Raw genomic sequence first — 21,827 nt, forward strand, 5'->3', positions numbered from 1 at the left:
CTCGTCTTATTTCTCAAGATAATCACGCAAGATGAATTCAATTTTGTTTTTGATGACGAGCTAGACTGAATGTTCTTTTGCATATTCTTACTTGAAACAATGAAGTTTTGCAACTATTTTACTTTTTACTTCTAAATATTTCTAAGATTTTGAGGTGTATTTTATTTGTTTTGCAACGAGTCCATATTCTGAAAGTGGTTAGGATTATGTCTGTGTGGTCAGACTTACGATGATTAACTTGGCCTTGTTTACTATCTTTGATGTGCATGTTTATGTGCAAACGTCCATGAGCATATACTTTTTTTTTTTTTTTTGGGCAACTTCTCTTATGCTTTCTGGTTTGTTTGCAGTGATGGATTATTTTTTGCTGTGAAGGAGGTTTCTTTGCAGGATCAAGGAGCTTAGGGAAAGCAGAGCATTCTTCAACTTGAGCAGGTGGGATGATTAGTCTTGTCCTGCTGGAACTCCATTACATATTATTCTGTAGTCTTTTTCTCTGCTTTAAATTACAAATCATGCAGTTGCATATTTTTATTCTGCCTCTAAATAGCTACATTTTTTTCTATTAATTTGTTTATTGGCTCAGGAAATTTCTCTTTTGAGTCGGTTTGAACATGACAACATAGTTCAATATCTTGGCACAGACAAGGTATGCATCTATCCTCGGTGCTTCCTTTTTTTTTTTAAACCTTTCATTTCCTCATAGTAATATTTATGAAGTGAGAGCCATAACTGTGTGCTTGTAATGAAATTTATAGACCCCTAACATCTATGATTTTGCTTGAATTTGAAGCACTGTGTATTTTATAATTCTTGTTATTAACTTTAGCACTATTTGAATTTTTCTTTCTTTTTTCTTTTAAGTGAAATTATACTGTCACTGTCCTTATCATTAACATAACCAATTGAATTAAGTAGTCATGCTTGACAGGATATACTTGAGAATCAAATTTTTACGCTACAATTAAATCGCCAATGTTTCCAAACTATCTATATACCTGCGCAGAACTCTATTATTGCTAGCTTTAATTTATTCCAGCTATATTTAGTTGTGCAATCCTTTATTATCTGGCATCCCAATATATATAAACCTATCTCATTTGTTAAAGTACATAAAAGAACAAGGAACTTCCCATTAATCCTAAATTTGAAGAAACATGCAGCCCTGTTGCACACTTTGTGTGGCATATTAACTAAGTGTTTGGATTTCTATGGAATTTGTCTCTGTTATATTAAATTGTCCTTTTATATCTGGTTGTTTAGGTGTGCTTCTTTCATTTCTGGCTCTTTAATTCTAAGTCAACAAATGATTTCAGGATGAAAATAGGCTTTATATCTTCCTTGAGCTTGTAAGAAAGGGTTCACTTGCAAATCTTTATCAAAGGTACCACTTGAGGGATTCTCAAGTCTCTTCATACACAAGGCAGATCCTGAATGGCTTAATATATCTTCACGACCAGAATGTAATGTTTCAGTGCAAATAGTTGTAGCATTCATGATTGTTAATGCAGGTAGGAAATCAGTTCTTTCCCTTGCTGTTTGCCTGCAATATGTGATTATTATACATTTGTTTTCTTTCCAAAAATGCAGCTTTTTGGAGCTCAATTTTTAAAACTAGACTACAAACATGCATATTATTAAGCATTTTTATTGCTGAGACTTCGTTTATAATTTCCTGATAGTATTAGACATGAGATTTTGTAGAGGAAAGATTGATAAAATCGGTAGAAGCAAAGAGAAAAAGGTAAAAGAGTATAGAAATAATGAAAGAGCATTTAATGTGGTAGGATGTTTTGTAAACAGCTAACCATGTCGAATATGCATTTTGAAGAAAAAATTGCAATCATCACCATTTGCTGATAGTTTTAATCCCTCACAAGGACAATTACATTCTCAGTTGCTGCAAATCATGGATATTGTTTCCAATCAAGGTTACACAGAAGATAGCAATAATGGAGGTTGTTATTTGGAATTGACGGAAAGTCTGCTTAACTGTTATCATCTTGCAAGTGTTAATCATAACTTAGCAGCTACAAAGTTTCAACAGAATAATAATCTGATATCTTCTTAGTGCATGTACTGGGGATCGATTTAGAGACAAGGTGAATCTCAGTTGATGAGAGTAAGAAATTCTTCTCTCAGCAAAATGTTATAAAAATGCTCATTCAGATAGCTCACTGATTGTTTACAGACTTGTGAAAATTGTTAGGAAGCGTGTGGAGATGAATAAATAGCTTGTGTGAATTACTTTTAAAAGTGAAAAAATGAAATCGATTTCCAGGCCAGGTACATAGCTGGTCTATTTTTTGGTCTATTATAATTGTGGCAGGTGAACTTGGCAACGGCACTTGAAAAGTTGCTTCTGTTATACGTATCTCTTTTAAAATTTGTCTCTTCTCATTGTCAAGGGATATCAAATGTGCAAATATATTGGTAGATGCTAGTGGATCAGTAAAACTTGCGGATTTTGGGTTGGCAAAGGTAGTTAATCTCTCCCCTTCTTTGTAAAACTTGTGAATGCTACTGTATTTGCTGCAATATATTTGATCTTTTCAGGCAACTACAATGAATGATGTGAAATCCTGCAAAGCAACACCATTCTAGATGGCCCCTGAGGTTTCTTCTTCTGTTGTTGTCTGATTTATATAGATAAAATCTGATCTGTTTTCTGAATGTCCATCATTTATAACCGAATTTGCATGGTCTCAAGGTTCAGCTGATCTAATTGTTTATAACCATTGATTTTTGGTCATTGTCAAATTTGAGAGCTCTGAAACACATAAAATCTGATTTTTTCTTTTTACACAGCTTAAGTGCAACTTTTTAGCTTGACATGTTTGGCACAGTTTTTAGGAGGTTAACTTTTGAATTTGACACTACTGTGTTTCTATTATTTTTTTCATTTTTCTGTAGCTTGCCTTCTGTATAGCTTTAAAGATTGTAAATCAGATCCTCTACCTTCTTTCGTTTGAGTTTTGAAACATTGTCTGCTCCCTTTCATTTGAAGTTGACGAGAGAAAACCTCTCTTTATTTCAGATGTAGATAACTTTAGTCCTATAGTTGGTATTTGTACACATTTATCAAAATATCACCCAGTACGTAGCACCAAAAACCTGGAAACTGACTCTCAGTAACGCGTATTGACACATACCAAATATGTTTGTATTAGACATTCCAGGTTAAGAAAATTAGTTTTGCTTTTTAGGTTGTGAATTTAAAGAACGACGGCTATGGGCTAACTGCTGATATATGGAGCCTTGGGTGTACTGTGTTGGAGATGATAACCCATCGACCTCCATACTCTCACTTGGAAGGTGTAAGTAAAAATTTTCATATATTAAAACTGATTTTCTTTTCATAATTTTCCATGCTTTATTTATATGCCGATTTTTTCTTGTTTGTGATTTATAAAAGGTTGCATTAGTTTTGATATGCTGTTTAGTTATTGCATAGTTTTGTGTGTTGGCAGAAGCAAGCATTATTCAGGATAGGCAGGGGTGCACTTCCTCCAGTTCCCAACTCATTATCGAGAGATGCCCGGGATTTTATTCTTAAATGCTTACAAGTTAACCCAAATGATCGGCCTACTGCAGCTCAACTAATGGAGCATCCATTTGTAAAGAGGCCACTGCAAATTTCTAGGTAACTTCCTTCTCATTATAACATCATACAGTCTTGAAAGTTTCTGGTCATCCTTTGGGGTTTATGTATATCTTAGAGGTAGTCTAGCAGCATCACCAAATTAAACAATTAACTGCAACCTGTAGTTCTAGGTTTATTTCTTGTTTGGATTTAATATCATGGACATACTGAAAATAGTTGTTAAATACATTTATAAAATATCCATTTGGGTTTGCAACTTCACTGCCAAGCTTATGGGGAGAGGAGCAAGATTCTGAGGCATCCAATGGCTGCCTTGGCGATCCCAATTCATAGTATGAAGGGAATGAACAAGTGCCTCTAGATGTTTTAATGCAACTCCTTCCTGTTGATAACTGGACAAACCTTGAGAGATTCGCATTAGATCTGGCCACTTTGCTTTTTATACTGGTTTGCTTTGAGGTTAACCTACATGTTGACATGGTTGTGGTATCATTTGGTTCTATATCCATTGGGAATAATTCTCTTAGAGCTTGTGTTATCAGTTCTTTATTTTGTATGTGTCTTCTGTTTGCGTGTCCTTTGTTTGCAACTGTTAGTACAACACTAAGCATCTTTTTGCTGTTGAATCTACCTGCAAGGCAATTCTTGGCACTGAAAACAGAGATGGTGCGTTCTTGGTGAATATGCACCGGACACAACTGCTTATGGTGCAACATCTGAGAAGCTGAGATGGCGCACACATTCTATCATTGCTTATGGAACCCCTGCAGACGGATCAGTGGCATTTAAATTGCTAGGTTTCCTTCCCTTCATGTGGGCTAGGTTTTTTCTGTTAGGATTTTCCTTTCTGGGCAGAGTGCTTGGCATCAATTTGGTGTAAAGAACTCTTTTTCAGAAGTAAAAAAATCAGTATTTGTAAAATTCATATGTTGCATTTTATGGCTCAAAGGTAAATTCTGTCAGCATATGTCTTTATGCGTACGCTGAGGATCTGTTCATATGACGAAGCAAATGAAATATCAGCATCTTTGGCTTTTCTGAAAATGAAAATGGAGTAATAAAAATGGTGTTTTTTGAAAATAATAGTTGAGAATGAAAATAATGTTTTTAAAACAGTAATTTTAAAAATGGAAAGGAAAATGCTTTGGTAGCATTTTTTAGAATAAATTTTCTAAAACAGAAAAATGGAAAACGTAGAAATAGTAGTGAATTTCTACTATTTGGGATTGGTAGATGAAAAAGGTTGAGAGATTTGGCCGCAACTGGAAACAAAAAATATTGTTTTTTTTTTTTGTTTAGTATGTTTTATCTAATAAATATAAATAGTTATTCAATCTCATAAGCTCTTTTTAAATTTTTTAATGTTGTTTTTTTTTTAAGTAGAGTTTTTGAAACTAAATAAATTATTTTGTCTATACTAGTAAAAGCTTAAATTTTCATTTTTTTGGGAATAGAGGTTAATTTTTTTAAAAAAAATATTAACATGTCTAAATATCCTTTACTTATTTTATAATCTTATTTGATTTCTTTCATAATATGACGTGAAATAATTTACATATTAAATTGATTTTACAATTATTAACAAAAGCAATCATTAACAACTAAACAATTAAATTTTTTTGTTAAAACGTTCACTTGTAAGAGCTCTACTAACAAAAATTCTACTAAAAAAAATTATACCAAACAAAGCCTTAGACTCCATTTAAGAGGCATATAACCAAATCCACAATGCCAACTCAGCACATACAGGCATTAAGGTATAGTTATGTGAAATAATTGGTTACTTACTTATGGAGTAATCTCAATTCTTTGTGTGATGATATAAAAAAATTTAGCAAACTCCTTTAGTAACTAAAGGCCTTGCAAGGGTTGGGATTTCCAGCACCATCTTAGTTATCACCGGTGATCGAGCCTAACGCAACACTTGAAACATTAGGGCCCGTTCGGTATCATTTTAGAGGTCTTGTTTTCATTTTCCTTTTCTAAATTTAAGTTAGTACGTGTTCGGTGGCTGGATTTCAAAAATCAAATTATAAAATAAATAATTTGAGATTCACTTTTATAACTATCAAAGTGAGAACGTGTTTAACATGTTATCGCCATATTCCAAAACTAAACTAAAAAACAGATTAAAAAACAAACTCCAGTGACTCTCTCTTCATCCTTATCTCTTCGGGCTTATCTCTTCAACTCTCTCTCCCGATCTACTCACAGCGTTTACTCTCTCTCGGTGTGCTTTATCTCTTCGACTCTCTCTCGCGATCTACTCACAATGGTTACTCTCTCTGGATGTGCCCAAAACGGCTGTTGTACTGGTCGGCGCCGCCGCTTCATGGGGCCACTGTTATTGCTCCATCTCCGCCACCGTCGCTGCTCCGTCTCGACTGCCTCAACTGCTACTGCTCTGTCAGCTCCGTCTCTACTATTGTGAGTTCCTGATTTTTTTTATTTGAGTAAATGCCCGCAGAATACCGTCGCCGTACTTCGTCTTTGCTGCCTGCACGCTAAACCTGTTCAGCTTTGCCGTATAAATCTAGGCTGCAGCCTCCGGACTCCATTGATAAATCCTTCATTGGAGCTTCATCACACAATTGTAGCAGAGTATCAAGGTAAATTATTAATTTTTTTTAATTAGATTTTGAATTATTTTAGTCATGGTGATTTGGGTTTTGGATTATTTTATATCTCATTTGGGTTGGGTTTACCTAATTTACATGATAGCTTTAATCTCGGTGGACCTATATCATCATCATATATGTTGGAATTTTTCAATTATTCTATCAGAAGAGAAAGCTATGGAAATATGTTATTGAATTTTGGTGGCATTCTTGGTTGATTTTGAAATGTTAGCTAGCCTTTTGGCTGCACACAGATTGTCTAAACTTCATGTTTTCTTTGCATTTATAATGTCCTGCTTTGAAATTGAAGGATGTAAAGGGTGCTGAAACTTTGCACTTTGTTCTACTTAAATCAGTGTCCTTTGATTTAAAGACTTGGTCAAGTGTGTTGCTAAGTTTTGGAGACAAGAATATGCCAGTGTTTTCTTAAGTAAAATAGAGAAAGTAATTAAAGCTTGTTAATTATCAAGATTTATACAATTAAATCTCTATTTTCTAATATTTAGGCTTCGTGTTTGGTATTTCAGAAACAAGTATTGAAGCAAATTGAAGAGACTGAACTATTCAAACCGAAGATTTGTAAAAGCCGATGCTTGTGAAATTTGCTTGTGCAAATGCTTGAAACAATATTTGCTTGAAATAGTTGCAAATGCTCAGGACTATGGACTTTGGATTGGGAAACTGAAGTTAGATGAAACTTGCTGTAAGGAGCCAGACGTGACATTTGTAAAAGCTGATGATCCAAAGCCTATGACATTGGTTTCATGGAAAGTAAAAGCTGGTGGCATTGATCAAGGAATTTACATTTTGTTAGTTCCTTCATCTCCAACAAATCAACTTGAGAAATTTGCTGCATTGAAGGATGTAAATGGTGACAAGAATTTACTGTTTGTTATTTAGCTAGCCTTTTGATTGGGGAGCATGCATTTATAACTTAACAATGATAGTTTGCAATAGTATTTGGGAATGTGGATATAATACTTGGGTTATTTAAACTTTGCTTAATTTACGTGTATTCAATGAAGAATAATGATAGGTTATTTGGGGACTTTGATGTGTAAGATTTGGTTACCAACGAAGAAGGAGACACTAGTAGGCCACTTACTAATATTGATTTATCTCCAGCAAGTGTCACCGAGATGAGTGCTACAAGAGATAGAATTGCAGCTTCTATGTGACATGATTACATACGTAATGTATAATGTCTATCATGTTTTTTTTTATAATTATTTTGTTTAAATCATGTGTTGTAATATATATCTTAATTATGATGTAAAAACAATGACAATGTAATTTTTTTTAATTAATGTTAATTCTAAAACTTTATCATCATGTAAATTTTTTATAATAATTTTGTTTTAAATTATTATGTTGTATTTGTGTATGTATTAGCTAAATAATTATTTTATAAGTATAAATATGATGTAAATGCTTAATAGTAAAAACTGTTTTTGAAAAAAGTATTACCAAACACATATTCTCAGTTTTTATCATTTTCAATTGTGTCTACTGAACGCATATTACTGTTTTCAGTTTTAAAATACAGGATACAGAAAATAATACCAGACGCATACTTAAATTCGAAATACAGCAACTGCAAAACACTATTTTCATTTTCATTTTTATTCTCAGAAAATACAGATTCAAAAACAATACTAAACGGGCCCTTAAGATTTTAGATTCAATGAGTAGAAGACAATCACTATAATTTTTCAGGATACATTCTATGGTATACATGTGCTTGATATAAAAATATCAAAAATAGTTAAGTTATAAAATATATTATCGTAAAAAGATTTATTTTCTTATTAAATTAATCACATAGATTCATTTGATTTTGAAAATGGTTACATGGATACTTGAAGCAAAAAAAATGTTACATACTTACATAGACATAAACACCATTCAATGAACCAAAATGGATTCTATGGCAAAATAGATACGCAAGGAACATCTTGTACTGTGGAACCAAAATTTTATTATAAATGATTAATATACATCGAAAAATTAGTTTCACAACTTTAATTGCCTTAAACTGGGTCTATACATTTCTTCCGAATTAGTCCCACAAAAAATCATCAACCTGTTGAGGTTATCTTATCTAGATCTTTCTGATTCTTTATTTTCTGGTCAAATACCATTAGAAATATTAAAGCTCTCGCCAACTTAGTGTCCCTTGAATTATCAGGAAATTTAAATCTTCAACTCTCGAGAAGCCAAGTCTCGGAAATCTAGTTGAAAATTGTTAACCATCCTAAAAGCACTTGATTTTGTGTGTTGGCAGATGCAAGCATTATTCAGGATAGGCAGGGGTGAACTTCCACCAGTTCCCAACTCATTATCGAGAGATGCCCGGGATTTTATTCTTAAATGCTTATATGTTAACCCAAACGATCGCCCTTCTGCAGCACAACTAATGGAGCATCCATTTGTAAAGAGGCCACTGCAAACTACTAGGTAACTTCCTTCTCCTCGTTATAACATCATACAGTCTTGAAAGCGTCTGATCATCCTTTGGGGTACGTTTATGTATATCTTAGAGGTAGTCTAGCAGCATCACCAAATTAGACAATTAAATGCAACCTGTATAGTTCTGGGTTTGATTTCTTGTTTGGATTTAATATCATGGACATACTGAAAGTAATTTTTAAATACATTTATAAAATATCCATTTGGGTTTGCAACTTCACTGTAAAGCTTATGGGGAGAGGAGCAAGATTCTGATGTATCCAGTGGCTGCCTTGGCGATCCTAATTCACAATATGAAAGGAATAAACAAGTGCCTCTAGATGTTTTAAAGCAACTCCTTCCTGTTGATAACTGGACAAACCTTGAGAGATTCGCATTAGATCTGGCCACTTTGCTTTTTATACTGGTTTGCTTTGAGGTTAACCTACATGTTGACATGGTTGATGTGTCGTTTGGTTCTATATCCATTAGGAGTAATTCTGTTAGAGCTTGTGTTATCTGTTCTGTATTTTGTAAGTGTGGACTGGAGTGAAATGAATTCAAAACTCAAAGCTCCAAAACGGTAGCGGTTTGAGTAAGTGGTGTTTTCACTCATAGATCACGTGCAATCGCGCGTCGTTTGTCTTATGGAAGAAACGGCGTTGTTTTCAGTCGTTTTGGGCAAGCTTAAGTGCAGCACGTGAGACAGCATGTGAGGAAGGAATCAAATTCGTTATAAAGCCGTTACACACGTGTCCAAAGGCTGTACAATCTGGGTTTTCATAACTGGATATATAGAGGCTGATTGTTGAAGCAGATTGTGTGTGATTTTGTGAGCTTTCCAGAGAATTCCAAGAAAGTGAGAGAGATTCTTCTTGTTCCCTGTACCTTTCTCTGTATTATCTCTGTAAAATCCATTTCGAATCATCAATAAAGCTTTTTCTGTGGCTTCTCCCGTAGATGTAGATTGTGCATTTTATGCATAATCGAACCACGTTAAAATGAAATATTATTTTCTAAACAATGGTGAAAATATCAGCATCTTTGGCTACTGTGAAAATGAAAATGGAGTAATAAACAATGGTGTTTTTTTGAAAATAATAATTGAGAATGGAAATAGTGTTTTTAAAACAGTAATTTTAAAAATGGAAAGGAAAATGTCTTGGTAGCATTTTTTAAAAATAAATTTTCTAAAACAGAAAAATGGAAAATGTAGAAATAGTAGTAAATTTCTACTATTTGGGATTGGTAGATGAAGAAAAGCGGAGAGATTTGGCTGCAATTGGAAACAATTAATTGTTAAAATGCATCGTAAAATTAAATAAATTTAATTTTTTATAATATTTTTTATAACAGGATAGATTAAGTGGATGATTAATAATCTTCTTAATAATAAAATAGGAACATAAAGTAATTTAAATTACATGATAAAATGCTATTTTGTAAGGGAAAAATTAAAGGAATTTACTAAAATGTAGCTTCTCTAAATAATTCCTTGTTGGCCGCTAATTGAGATGATAATTTCAAATAAGAACTTTCCTCTAAGCATGCTCAGTACCTTTTGTGCGTTTGAAAGGGGAAGAAGGTGGAAGGCTGGAAGCTGGTGTTTTGGTCATTTTGGCAATCTAGTATTACTTCTTTTGTTCTTTGCCTAAATAAGAACTGTTCATATGAAGAAGCAAAATGAAATATCAGCATCTTTGGCTTTTGAGAAAATGAAAATGGAGGGATAAAAAATGGTTTTTTTTTAAATAATAATTGAGAATGAAAAATAATGTTTTAAAAACGGTAATTTGTCCGCAATTGAAGTGTACAGATCCACTTGATTTGTGTTTGAATTTTTTGTAGGTGGGGAATTTCACTGTTGAGATAGATGCAGAGAATGAGAATCTCTATTGTTATTTTTTTATGGCAGAATAAATTTAAAGTGGTAATTTTCCTAATAATAAAACAAAAACCTCATGTAATTTAAATTACATGATAAAAGGCTATTTTTATAAAGGAAAGGTAAAAGGAATTTACTAAAATGTAGCTTCTCTAAACAACTCCTCCTCGGCCGCTGTTGAGATGATAATTTCAAATTAAAACTTTCATCCACGAATGCCCATAAACTTTTGTGCGTTTGGAAGTGGAAGAAGGCGCAAACTGGAAAGCTAGTGTTTTGGTCTTTTTGGAGAAGTTAAGGGCAATTAAGTAACAAAACAAAGGATAATGCTAGCATTTTGAATGTAATTTCAATGAAAATGGTGGGTAAAACATGTAACTAAATATTTTATTGATAATGAGATGAAAGTTTAATTTTTGATGGGGAAAAAAAAAAAGAGAGAAGAAAGTTACTTGAAGTGATTGAACCTGCTAACAGCTTTGCAAGAAACAATCATTTTTTTCAGGATCTTTTGATCAACTTTTAACAAGTTGTTCAAAGAGAAGACTAAATCCAGAAAGAATCAATTAACACAAGAATTATCTTCTTTAAAACTAAGAATCAAGAAATCTGAAAAGAACAGAAACAATCACAACCAACACAAAGAACGATAACGTGGTTCATTTGCACCAAGAATGGCACAACCTACGTCCACGGGAGAAGCTTTATGGAGAGTTTTTATTGAACAACAATGGAGGATCTTTACACGGCTTACTCAGGAGACTACAGAGAATAATTTCCATCTATTCTCTAATCTCTCTCTTAACTTGTTTACACACAATTGTGAATCAAAACTGTTACACCAGTCAGTTTTATAGCTACCAGAGCAACAAACCAGCAACCCAAAATGTACAGAATGTTGACACGTAGAGTAACGGTTTTACCGAACTGGCTTAAGCTTGATCACATGGCCATCACGTGCATCACTTAAAGTTTTGTTTAAACAACATAGCGATACTGCCGTTTTGAGCTTATATTAAATTTTAAATTTAATTTTAAATTTTTAATGCCCATGGGCATGGCACACTAAAACGCTGCCGTTTTAAGACTGATGAGTTTGATTCACCAGCAAGCTCCCCGTTACTTTATGTGATTCGAAGGAAGAAAGAGCAACAGCGACACATGTCAACATATAAAGAGCAACAGCGAGCCAGTTGCCTAAACGGACACAAGGACAAGATAAATGTGTGTCAGAGTGTACCGACGCTTACTAGTCTTGGCATAATCACAAAAAAAGAGACAAAAAGTCCAAACAGCTGAGTGGGGAAAGAAATGGGATGGAGATCTGCCGGCATTGCAATCTTCTGGCTCGCCAGAATCCGTAGGATCCTCGACCTCAAGAGCTTCCGTACGATCGCCGACCTCATCAAGAATGACGAGTCTGAGGCTAACGATCCCAAATTACTGGTCCATATTCCTTTTTTTTTTCTTTATTGGTTACTTATGATTCAATTTAATTTAGGTTAGCTTACGATGAATTCGATTCTCTCTCGGGCTTTTCAATCTAATTCAAGACCGGTCAGTAGACCCTGCATTAGCGGTGGAACTGAATCGGTAACTCTTGATTTGATATGAAACCCAAAGTTTACTTAATGCATCGCCAAATTGAATATGAAAGTTTTGAAATTCTATCACGTATTCTTTATGCTTTTCGAAGAAGAGATAGGAAAGAAAAATGCAAAAAAAAAAATCGGAATTCATGTTATTTTCCCCAATTACTAATTAGTAGTAATTTAGTATTACTTATATAGTTGTTTGCCTAATTTCATTGGGGCTAATGCCTAATGGGAAATTCTTAGAATCAACACTCAAGAATTTTAAATGCAGTGTGAACAGTAAAGATTAATAGTACGGAATGATTAAGAAATGGAATTTACAATACCGAACTAAGGGCTGTCTGTTTGTTACAGGAAAAAGCTAGAGTTGTGTGTGTTGCTCTGAAAGCTGTACTTCACTTTACTGAAAATTTGGATCTGTATCCAATTGAAGATGCGCCACCAAATGCATACAGTGTGGCTGTGCCTGTCACTGAAGATAGAAGATTTCATGAACCCGCTGATGTTGGTGGATCCACCGTCAATGGCCATGTAATGATAATTGATACCGAAACTTCTATTCCTCACTTAATTTTGAAAATATGCTCTTTTGATATTTGAATATTGCTCGAGTATCCATTTTCCTGTTTGGATTTGGCTATATCGAGGTAAGAACTAAGAATATCAAAGTTTTGCATACAATTGGCCTCGAATCTCTGAGCTTGAAATTTTTCACGTAATGAATGACTAAACAATTTCATTGATTGGGATGTCTAATTGGATTCTTTGTATATTACAGATTTGTGAGCTATTTGGTAAAGATGGGAAACGTGCACTTGCTGTGTTTTATGTTGTGTTGGAGACAGCATCATTTTTACTGGATATATTTGGGAAAAGTAAGAGGGACGACCTTCTTGCTGCATTTCTATTGTCAGCATTTGGTTTTGCTGTTATTATGGGTACGAATACTTGGACCCTGAGAAGAACCAGAACTGGCACTGGAATGGATTCACAGAAGAAACTGCATATGGCACTGGAAATATCTTTCTCTTTGGTTCAGTTGATTGTTACGCTCATTTATTTTATTCTGGCAGAATTGGGTATCAAGAACAGGTTTAATACACCTGTTTTCCCACTAGTCTTTGCTATAGTTGCTGCTGTGTTTACTTTCAAATATGATGTGGAAGTTTCTGATTCATCAGGCCATCCCAGCATGCATACGGCCCCAGCTGTTGATAGTCAGGTATGCTTGTGAACATAATTGTAATAATGAAGCTGCACTTGGTGAAGTCGCATACTTATCACCTCTATGACTATGAATTCCTACAACTATAAAGAAAATTACATGAGACGGTAAGCTTTTGCAATATTGTGGAAAGAAGGAAATATAAAGATTGTGAGATTGCATTGTGTGGGTCAATAATTTAGTCATATGAGGTCTCTAAAAGATTGCTTTAATAATTTGTATGTATAATGCTAGGGGCCTCTGTAGATTTAGAAATCCTTTATGTATGGCCAAATGAGTACAGATATCAAATCTTTGATAATTTGTGTCTTTTTAGGTTCATATGCCAAATAATACTAGCAATGAGGATGCGGAAACAAACGGCAGCATGCCTATGCTGGTGATGGTGACCTCTCATGACTAATGAAGATGATTCTAAGAGATGAGGTTCGTATGTTTGTTCTTCACTCTGTCTTCAGGCTTGCTCTTTCTCTCATTCTATTTACACAAATTCTCTTTTTTAAGTTTTAGTGCCGGAAAAATTTATATATGTTAATAGATGGGTTTGTGAGTAATGTTTCAAGAGCTTATTTTAGGAGTCTGAAAATTTGATTATTGTTTCATGCTTAGAGTCTAGAGGAGGCATCTGTCCCCCTTTGCTCATTTGATTCAGATTTCAAGCTGACTATAATTATAGGTTTCAATTTTGATTATAAAAGCACATTGGGTCCAAGTTTTGGCCATAGGTGTAATTCCGATTACTCTGAATAACTTTTGATTTGTACAGCACGCTGAGGGGTTAAGTGATGGTGTTAAGTTATTGTGATTCCTGAAATTCATGAAACTTGTATTATGCCAATAAGAATAAATGAAACTGTTTTGATTGGGTCACAGAAGAAACTTTTGATGTGCCAATTAATTGTTTTGGTAACGGTACACTAAGTGATATGAATTTTTTAAAAAAGTGATTTTATTATTATCATTATTATTACTATTATTTAACATAACTGCAACTAAATTTCCCCCATATTTTATGTGCAGGGTTTGAACTCCGGAACTATCGTTTTCCACTTCAAAATTTTACCAACAAGTTAGATTAGCGGCCCCCACTATGTAGAGATTTATATAACTAACATATTTCTGCAGTTATCAAATTCATAATTGTGTTATTTTTCTTGGAAACTATCCTTCAAAATAACTGTGTTCCACGGTATATTTTCCCTGATAGCTTTATAGTCATTCGATCAGAATAGTGCATAAAGATCATAAGGTAGATATTTATATGTAATCAAGATTATCTTAAGGTCGATTGTGTACATAATTACTCCGATTGAGAATGTATAAATGGTCACATTGGTCTTGGGGGCACATTGGTCGTTTGTATATAGATAATGTAAAGACAAGGTGTTGTATGATATTAACCAAATGAATTCTTGTAATTGAATTCTAATTCCGTTAATTGGAAAGTGTACTACTACAAACGGAGGCCACCCATCTTTTTATAACCGAATCAGGTGGTGTGTGATGAGTGTGCAGGTGGTGGGAAGCTCACGCAAGTGATCGGCCTGTGATGTAGCTTGTAGCATAATATGTGATTTTTATCATTGTGCTACTTATAATTATTGCAGCCTGCGGATGTTTGTATTTATATTTTAAAATGTGGATTTGTGGATTCGGAATTTTATAATATTTTAAATTATTGAGAAATTATTTTACAAGATTATAAAAAACCTTTTAAAACATTATAAAGTTTCGAATCTAAATTTTAAAAAATGTAGGTGCCCTTACTAAAAAAAGGACTCTAGCTACTTAACAAACCAATCTCTTGCTTATGCTTCTGTTCCAATAGTACCAAGCGATGTGAGCACTATGTGCAGATCAAATTTGCCCATCACAAGTGATTGCATTGATCTGGGTGATTTAGGTGGATACCCGCATATCTATCACAACACATTGCTATCTATTATTTGAATATTTTGCGTACTGTACCAAGTAAGCCAGGGAGAATCCTGAAATGCGAGTAAATTTCAGTTTTGGCAGAAATAATTTGGGAAGCAATCACTCTCGTTTTGATGATCAAGAGTAATTCAAAGAGCTAGCCTACGAGCAGCTAGAACTCTCGTAGCCTTTTTTTTTTGCAACTAATTTTAATACTTCTTAATTTCAACTTATTCCTTACATTTTTTTATTCTTTGTTGAACAAAAACAAGATATTAATTTGTTGATCTCATGATTACATGAAAATATATTTACATGGACCAATACCTTATACTGTATGCTTTTTCGAAAAAAAAAATTGATATATGAATTAAAATGTAATAATTAAACAAAATTATTATCTTAAAAAACATGAACATGAAAATGCATAAAATAATTTTTTTAATAAAAATTAATTAATTGTTTCATCTAGTTGAGATTATTTTAAAAATATTTCTTTTTTTTGTTAATTTTAGGCCAAAATTTGCCTCTCTCTCTCTCTCTCTCTCTCTCTCTATATATATAGTGATAAAAAAATCCTCCACAAATTTTTAACCTCATGGGTCCCTACCCCAAATGGAGTGAATTCTGAATAATTTTTAGATAATAGAGTAAGGAAAAATAATCTTCAAATTCTTAATTGGGTGAGATTTGGTTCTGTACTCCCTATCCCACCCCAATCCCCATTAAATATGAATTCTTTTTACATTTTGTTCAATAATAGGGATGACAATAGGGTGGGGTGGGGGTAGGGAGACCTACCCCATTCCCCACCCCATTAAAAACTTTTGTTTCCATTCTCTACCTCATTCCCTAATAAATTTAGTGGGTGTAGATGGTGAATCCCTATGTGAGGAATGATTTTCCTATTTCCACTCCATTCCCCATTTGTCTATTTTATAGTATGTATAAATATACGATTTCAGTAAATTAAAAATTAAAAACTTAAAATAAAATCATTACCATATTATAAAGTATTTAAATTATTTTAAAAAAAACTCTAAAAGTTTGAAACAATATCTTAAAATGCGATCAAAACTAAAAAATATCTGAAAAGAGCAATACCTTAAAAGAGAAAAAAAACATAACAATGTTTTAGAGTTGAAAAAAAATTATATTATAGGATTATCTTTTATTCATATCATGTTTATATTACATAAAAAATTAAAAAAATTATTAATTAACATTATAGTTGATAAAATAAAAATTATTAAATAAGAATTAAAAACATATTTATATATAATGGGGATTGGGGTCGGGGTGGGATGGGAAGTACAAAACCAAACCTCACCTCGTTAAGAATTTGGAGATTATTTTTTCCCACTCCCCACCCCATTCTCCAAAAATTATTCAAAATTTTCCCCATTTAGGATGGGGCTCCATGGGGCCTCAAACCCGTAGAGGATTTTGCCATCTCTATTCAATAATTTTTGTTTTATCACTTAAAATGTTGGTTAATAAATTTTCTTTTTATTTTTATCTAATAAAAATAGGTTACAACTAGAAGAAAATCATATATTATAATTTTTATTTTATCCTAAAATATTATTATGTTTTATTTTCTCTCTCAAGATACTGCTATGTTCAAACATTTTTTAATTTTGATATTATTTCAAAATATTATTTAGACCTTTTGGAGATTTTTTAACAATTTAAATATTTTATAATGTGCTAATAATTTTATTTTTATTTTTAATTTATTAAAATCATTTATCCATACTTACTATAAAATAAGTAAATAAAAAATAAAATAAAGAGAATAAATCATTCTCTTTATGAGAATTTCCTATCCCATCCTCAAATAAAATTTTAATAGGCTTCGCCTCCCCCATCCTACCCCACCCCATTGCCTATATACACACACACAGTGGTTCTTTTACGCGGACGCCCATTACTTCAAAATATGCGGGCACTCACGTTCGGCCGTTGGATCCCATCAACGGCTGAATTAAGTTGTAAAGTAAAGACAACTACTGACATTTTCTGTCTGTGGGCCCGGTCTTCAAAACTTAAAAAAAAAATCATTTCTTTTTTTCAATGGGACCAACTAAAAACTACTCAATATAAAAATACAATATACTATATATATATATATATATATTTTTTTTTTTTTATAAGTACACTATACTATATTATTATTTTTATTTTTCTCTTCTCCCACTTCCATCTCCCCACACCCAAGACCCAACGAGATTTGGCAGTACTCTCACTCACGCACAGATGAATTTTGAATGTAGATTTTTTAAATTCCTTTCCTTTTTCTTTTGCCACCAAAACTAACTTTCTCAAAGATCAATAAACAGTCATCATCATCACCATTTTTGCTTCTCCATCTTTCCATCATCAAAATTATCCTTCCAATCGAAGAAGATGAAGCAAAAGAAGGAAAACACGCTTCAGTAAGTTACCAATTGAAAAAAAAGACTTAACGACCCATCTAAATAATCAAGCTTAAAGGTATCTCTAACAGAAGATTTTCTCCAAAAAAAAAAAACAAAAATAGCGGAAATTGAAGAAGAAAAAACACAGGCCAGGACATTCTTAAGAAACTTGAAAGTTCTTGAAAGAGGAGCAAAATGAGGCATTTAAGCCACAGCTGAGGAAAATTAGAAGAGTAACATGTTGGACGCGTCATCTCCGGCCACGTTGCCGTTGATGATGAAGATGATCCAACGATTCGGCTTCTTGGGTGTTGGAAGATGGAGTTGGGAGAAGAGAGAGAAATTTAAAACTAGTATATTGTGTTTTTATATTCACGTGGTCCCCATTAAATAAAAGATAATTTTTTTCCAAAGTTTTGAAGACGGGCCCACACGCAGAAAATGCCAGGAACGCCTTTACATCACGACTTAATTCAGCCGTTGATGGGATCCAACGGTCGAAAAGTGAGTGTCCACATATTTTTGAGGTTGCGGGTGTCCGCGTGAGAGAACCACTGTATATATATATATATATATATTGCCAATTTAACCTAATGTGGCGGGCAATAATGTCCATGATTTGTCGATTTCTTACTAAATAATTTTCAAACACGACTTGACTTAAAGACTTCTCAAGCCTCTTTGAGTCTCTCTTCCCTAGCCTTCAAGATTAGTCATTTTCATGAGAACTCGTATATATTCTCTGGATTTTATTTTATTTTCCAAGCAAAACAACAATGGCTAATTGATTTGACATAAGTTTAATTCACAATTGGTAATTTCATGAAATTAGAAATAAATTATATTTTTTGTAATAATTTTCAAGCACAACTGTTTTAAGCTTTAACATAAGTTTAATTCACAATTGGTAATTTCATGAAATTAAAAATAAATTATATTTTTTGTAATAATCTAATCCTCTTAAGTCTCATCACTCACGTAAGTGAGATCAAACCTTTAATTTGGATCACTCCACAAAATTTTACCAGTTAAGTAGTAGCACTCACTCCCAATTATAAATATTCAATAAATGTTTTGATTGTATTAATGAAACTTATGGTTATATATATACACAGACACAGACACACGCACGCCCATATAAATTGTATATTATAATGACTATGCATCAAGCTATGATGTGATCTCATGTAAAGTTGCCAGAAACATTAATAATTAAAACACATCAAGCTCAATAAATGAAGACTTCAATTTTGTTTGATATTGAAGTGCTTTCACAAAGCTAATGGAGGTGTTAGTATAAGTTTTTCTTCAAATAACTATGAGATAAATTCAATTTGAGTTAAAAGCCACAGCTACAAGTGTTTATCAAATGCTTTGTTGTGGTAACATTAAAGCCACTCAATTGCCCTAAAGCAGTACCAAACAGGTCCTTCATTTTGCTACTACCTATTGTGGTGCTTTAAGCCACAATTACTATGACATGAAAGCTTTCACTATGAAATTATGGTTTACAGTGTTTGATAAATACGACATAAATAAAAATTTTATAAAAACTAGTAAGTAATATGATTTTTCTTTATACGACCATGAGATAAAATTATCTCAACTCTCTCTTAAACTATAATTATAACTATTTACCAAATGCTTTAAAGTTGTACTTTGAAAATAACAATATCCATTACAAGAAAATAGAATACATTGGATAGCCTAAAATTGTGAAATAAGTTAATATTTGACAATCAAAAAGTGCAAGGCATTCCGGTGTCAAATATGGTCACATTTATTAAAACAGCCAATTTACCTTTGTAATTTAAAACCACCAAAGGTTAATGACAATAGAAAATTGTCAAATATGTATGAAAGTTAATAAATATGAGTTGCTCAAACTTGACAATTACTTATGACTACTAAAAATGATCAAATATCTTTTTTTTTTTAAGCTACAAAACTTGTGCCCCTGATTTGGCATGTACAAAAGATATATCACATAAACAGAACGAATCTCAAAATTTTCAACTATATACAACACAATATACGAGCAAACAAAACTGAAATTTTTGACATGAAGTTATACATGTATCAACTCTAAATGTTTGAAACTATTCATTATCTAAATTCAGTCTTAAACTTAAAATGAAATCAGTACCCATCAATAATTTTCAACACCAAAAAGTAAAGTCAACTCCAGCATTCATCTAATACAAGTCATCCTGTAACTATTTGTTGTGAGTGCTCTTTGATTCCAGCTGACGAAGCTTCAGTGGTCCACTGCAATCCTTATTAGCCATTCTCAAGAAATTAGCTCAAAACAATCAAAATAATTATCAGATTTCAAATTAAGGTAGCTAAGGGATGAAGAAAAAGGCTGGAAGAATGACAAGAATGAAGTCCTTATAGCTTCAGTACAGCTAGATGCTGATATTTTGTGGTTTTGACCATCTTAAGCATGTTTGACTTTTTGGGAATCTTAAAATGGAGTAATAAGAAAGCTAATTGTGATCAGCTATTTGAATATTTTCCATACACAGCTTCCACCTGTGCCAGGGAGAAAACTGAAATGCTGTCACCTAAGAAATTTCTACTGGTGGAAGCACTGTAAATTTCAGTTTTACCAGAAAAGCAATAACTGTGCCTCTGCTAAGCCACTCAACAAGCTTGCACGTACTACGCAGTGTTTTCCAACTCAAAACTCAAGCTAGTGTTTCGTTTTCTTATTTATTTATTTATAATTATTTTTTTATTGAGCGAAAAGGGTACCACTGATTTTGCACATAAAATTATATATAAATTTGTACAAGATCAGCAATGTCAAGATACTAAAACATAAATTTATTCACGTTATTAATTTTATCTTTATAAAATTCTACGTGCCGCCAATAAGACATCCTTAAATCAAAGGATGTTCTTCCAAAATTGGCTGTCGAGTGTCACCACCACCCACCTCTACGACACATTCCACATTCTATTTGTCATGTGTAATAAAACGAACTTTTTTTCTACAGTTACAAGAAGGATAAGGACAAGGAGGATTCTTTTGTTTTTTTTAATTGTTTTTTCTTCCAAGCGAAAAGCAAAGAGCAAGAGTTAGCAGCACGACCAGTCAACACTGTCTTCACTCGGAAATATCCAATAATCCATTGTCGAGCTAAAAAAGATGAATGAATAGAAAGCTGTTTGTTGTGTACAAAACAGTAAACACAGAAGAAAGAGAGAACAGAAAGAGAGAAAAGAAAATTTCCGAGCAGCACAACGAGAAAACAAATGAGCGAGCTATTGACTTCGGAGGACTTCGACGATGCTCAGAAAATTAGGTCGGAGAAAGCCTTGAGAAGATGGAGATCTGCCTGCAGCGGCCTCAAGAACCGCCGTAGAGTCTTACGTAAGCTCGACGATCTCGACGAGCATCTCGAATTACAAGTCGGTTCTTCCTTTTATTTATTTATTTATTTATTTAATTATTAGTTAACTTATGGTTCAAGTTAATTTGGGTTTAGCTTTATTTATTTATTTTTTAATTCTAAGTAATTTTGTATTTACTTATTTGGGTCTTTGCCTAATTTCACAGAGGCTAATGCCTAATGGGAAATTTTTAAAATTAACACTCAAGAATTTAAATGCAGAGTGAAGTATAAAGATGAATAGTACAAAATGATCAAGAAATTGAATTGAAGATACCGAACTAAATTCTTTCTGTGGTTACAGGAACTATTTAGAGCTGCATCTGTTGCTGTGAAAGCTGAACTTCACTTTACTGAAAGTCTGGGTCTGCCTTCAAATGAAGATGTGACTGAGGCTAGAAGATTTCATGAAACAATTCAAGGTGTTGGATCCACCGTCAGTGGCCATGGTGTAACGGTATTTGATACGATTGTTCCCCAATTCAATTTTCAAGCATCAAATTATGCTTCTTTGATGTCTGTTATTGTCTCATATATCAAGGTAAGAAAATCAAAGTTTTGCCTACAATTGGTTTTTCACTTAATGAATGACAATACAATTTCATTGATTGAAATGTATAATTGCATTCTTTGTCTATAACAGATTTGTGCGCTACTTGGTAAATATAAGAAACGTGCACTTGCTGTGTTTTATGTTGTGTTGGAAGCAGCATCACT

At 33.1% G+C, this 21,827-nt stretch overlaps 1 protein-coding gene, 1 long non-coding RNA gene and 1 pseudogene across 2 annotated transcripts; all 3 read left to right on the forward strand.

Annotated features, from left to right (window-relative positions):
- The first annotated feature begins 348 nt into the window (after positions 1–348).
- On the forward strand, positions 349–1,451 carry LOC112098329. Its single transcript, XR_002905460.1, has 3 exons — positions 349–435; positions 587–649; positions 1,317–1,451. It is a non-coding gene; the product is annotated as an uncharacterized LOC112098329 (long non-coding RNA).
- A 901-nt stretch (positions 1,452–2,352) lies between these two features.
- On the forward strand, positions 2,353–9,223 carry LOC112097638 (annotated as a pseudogene).
- Positions 9,224–11,724: 2,501 nt separating this feature from the next.
- LOC18041421 lies at positions 11,725–14,851 on the forward strand. The gene is made up of 5 exons (XM_006431401.2): positions 11,725–12,001; positions 12,505–12,681; positions 12,929–13,372; positions 13,692–13,801; positions 14,396–14,851. Exons 1-4 carry the CDS (start codon positions 11,867–11,869, stop codon positions 13,776–13,778), a joined length of 843 nt encoding a protein of 280 aa, XP_006431464.1. The 5' UTR covers positions 11,725–11,866; the 3' UTR covers positions 13,779–13,801; positions 14,396–14,851.
- The last annotated feature ends 6,976 nt before the right edge of the window (positions 14,852–21,827 follow it).

This window comes from Citrus clementina, unplaced genomic scaffold (genome assembly GCF_000493195.1).
Source record: "Citrus clementina cultivar Clemenules unplaced genomic scaffold, Citrus_clementina_v1.0 scaffold_5, whole genome shotgun sequence".
NCBI classification, from domain to species: Eukaryota; Viridiplantae; Streptophyta; class Magnoliopsida; order Sapindales; family Rutaceae; genus Citrus; species Citrus x clementina.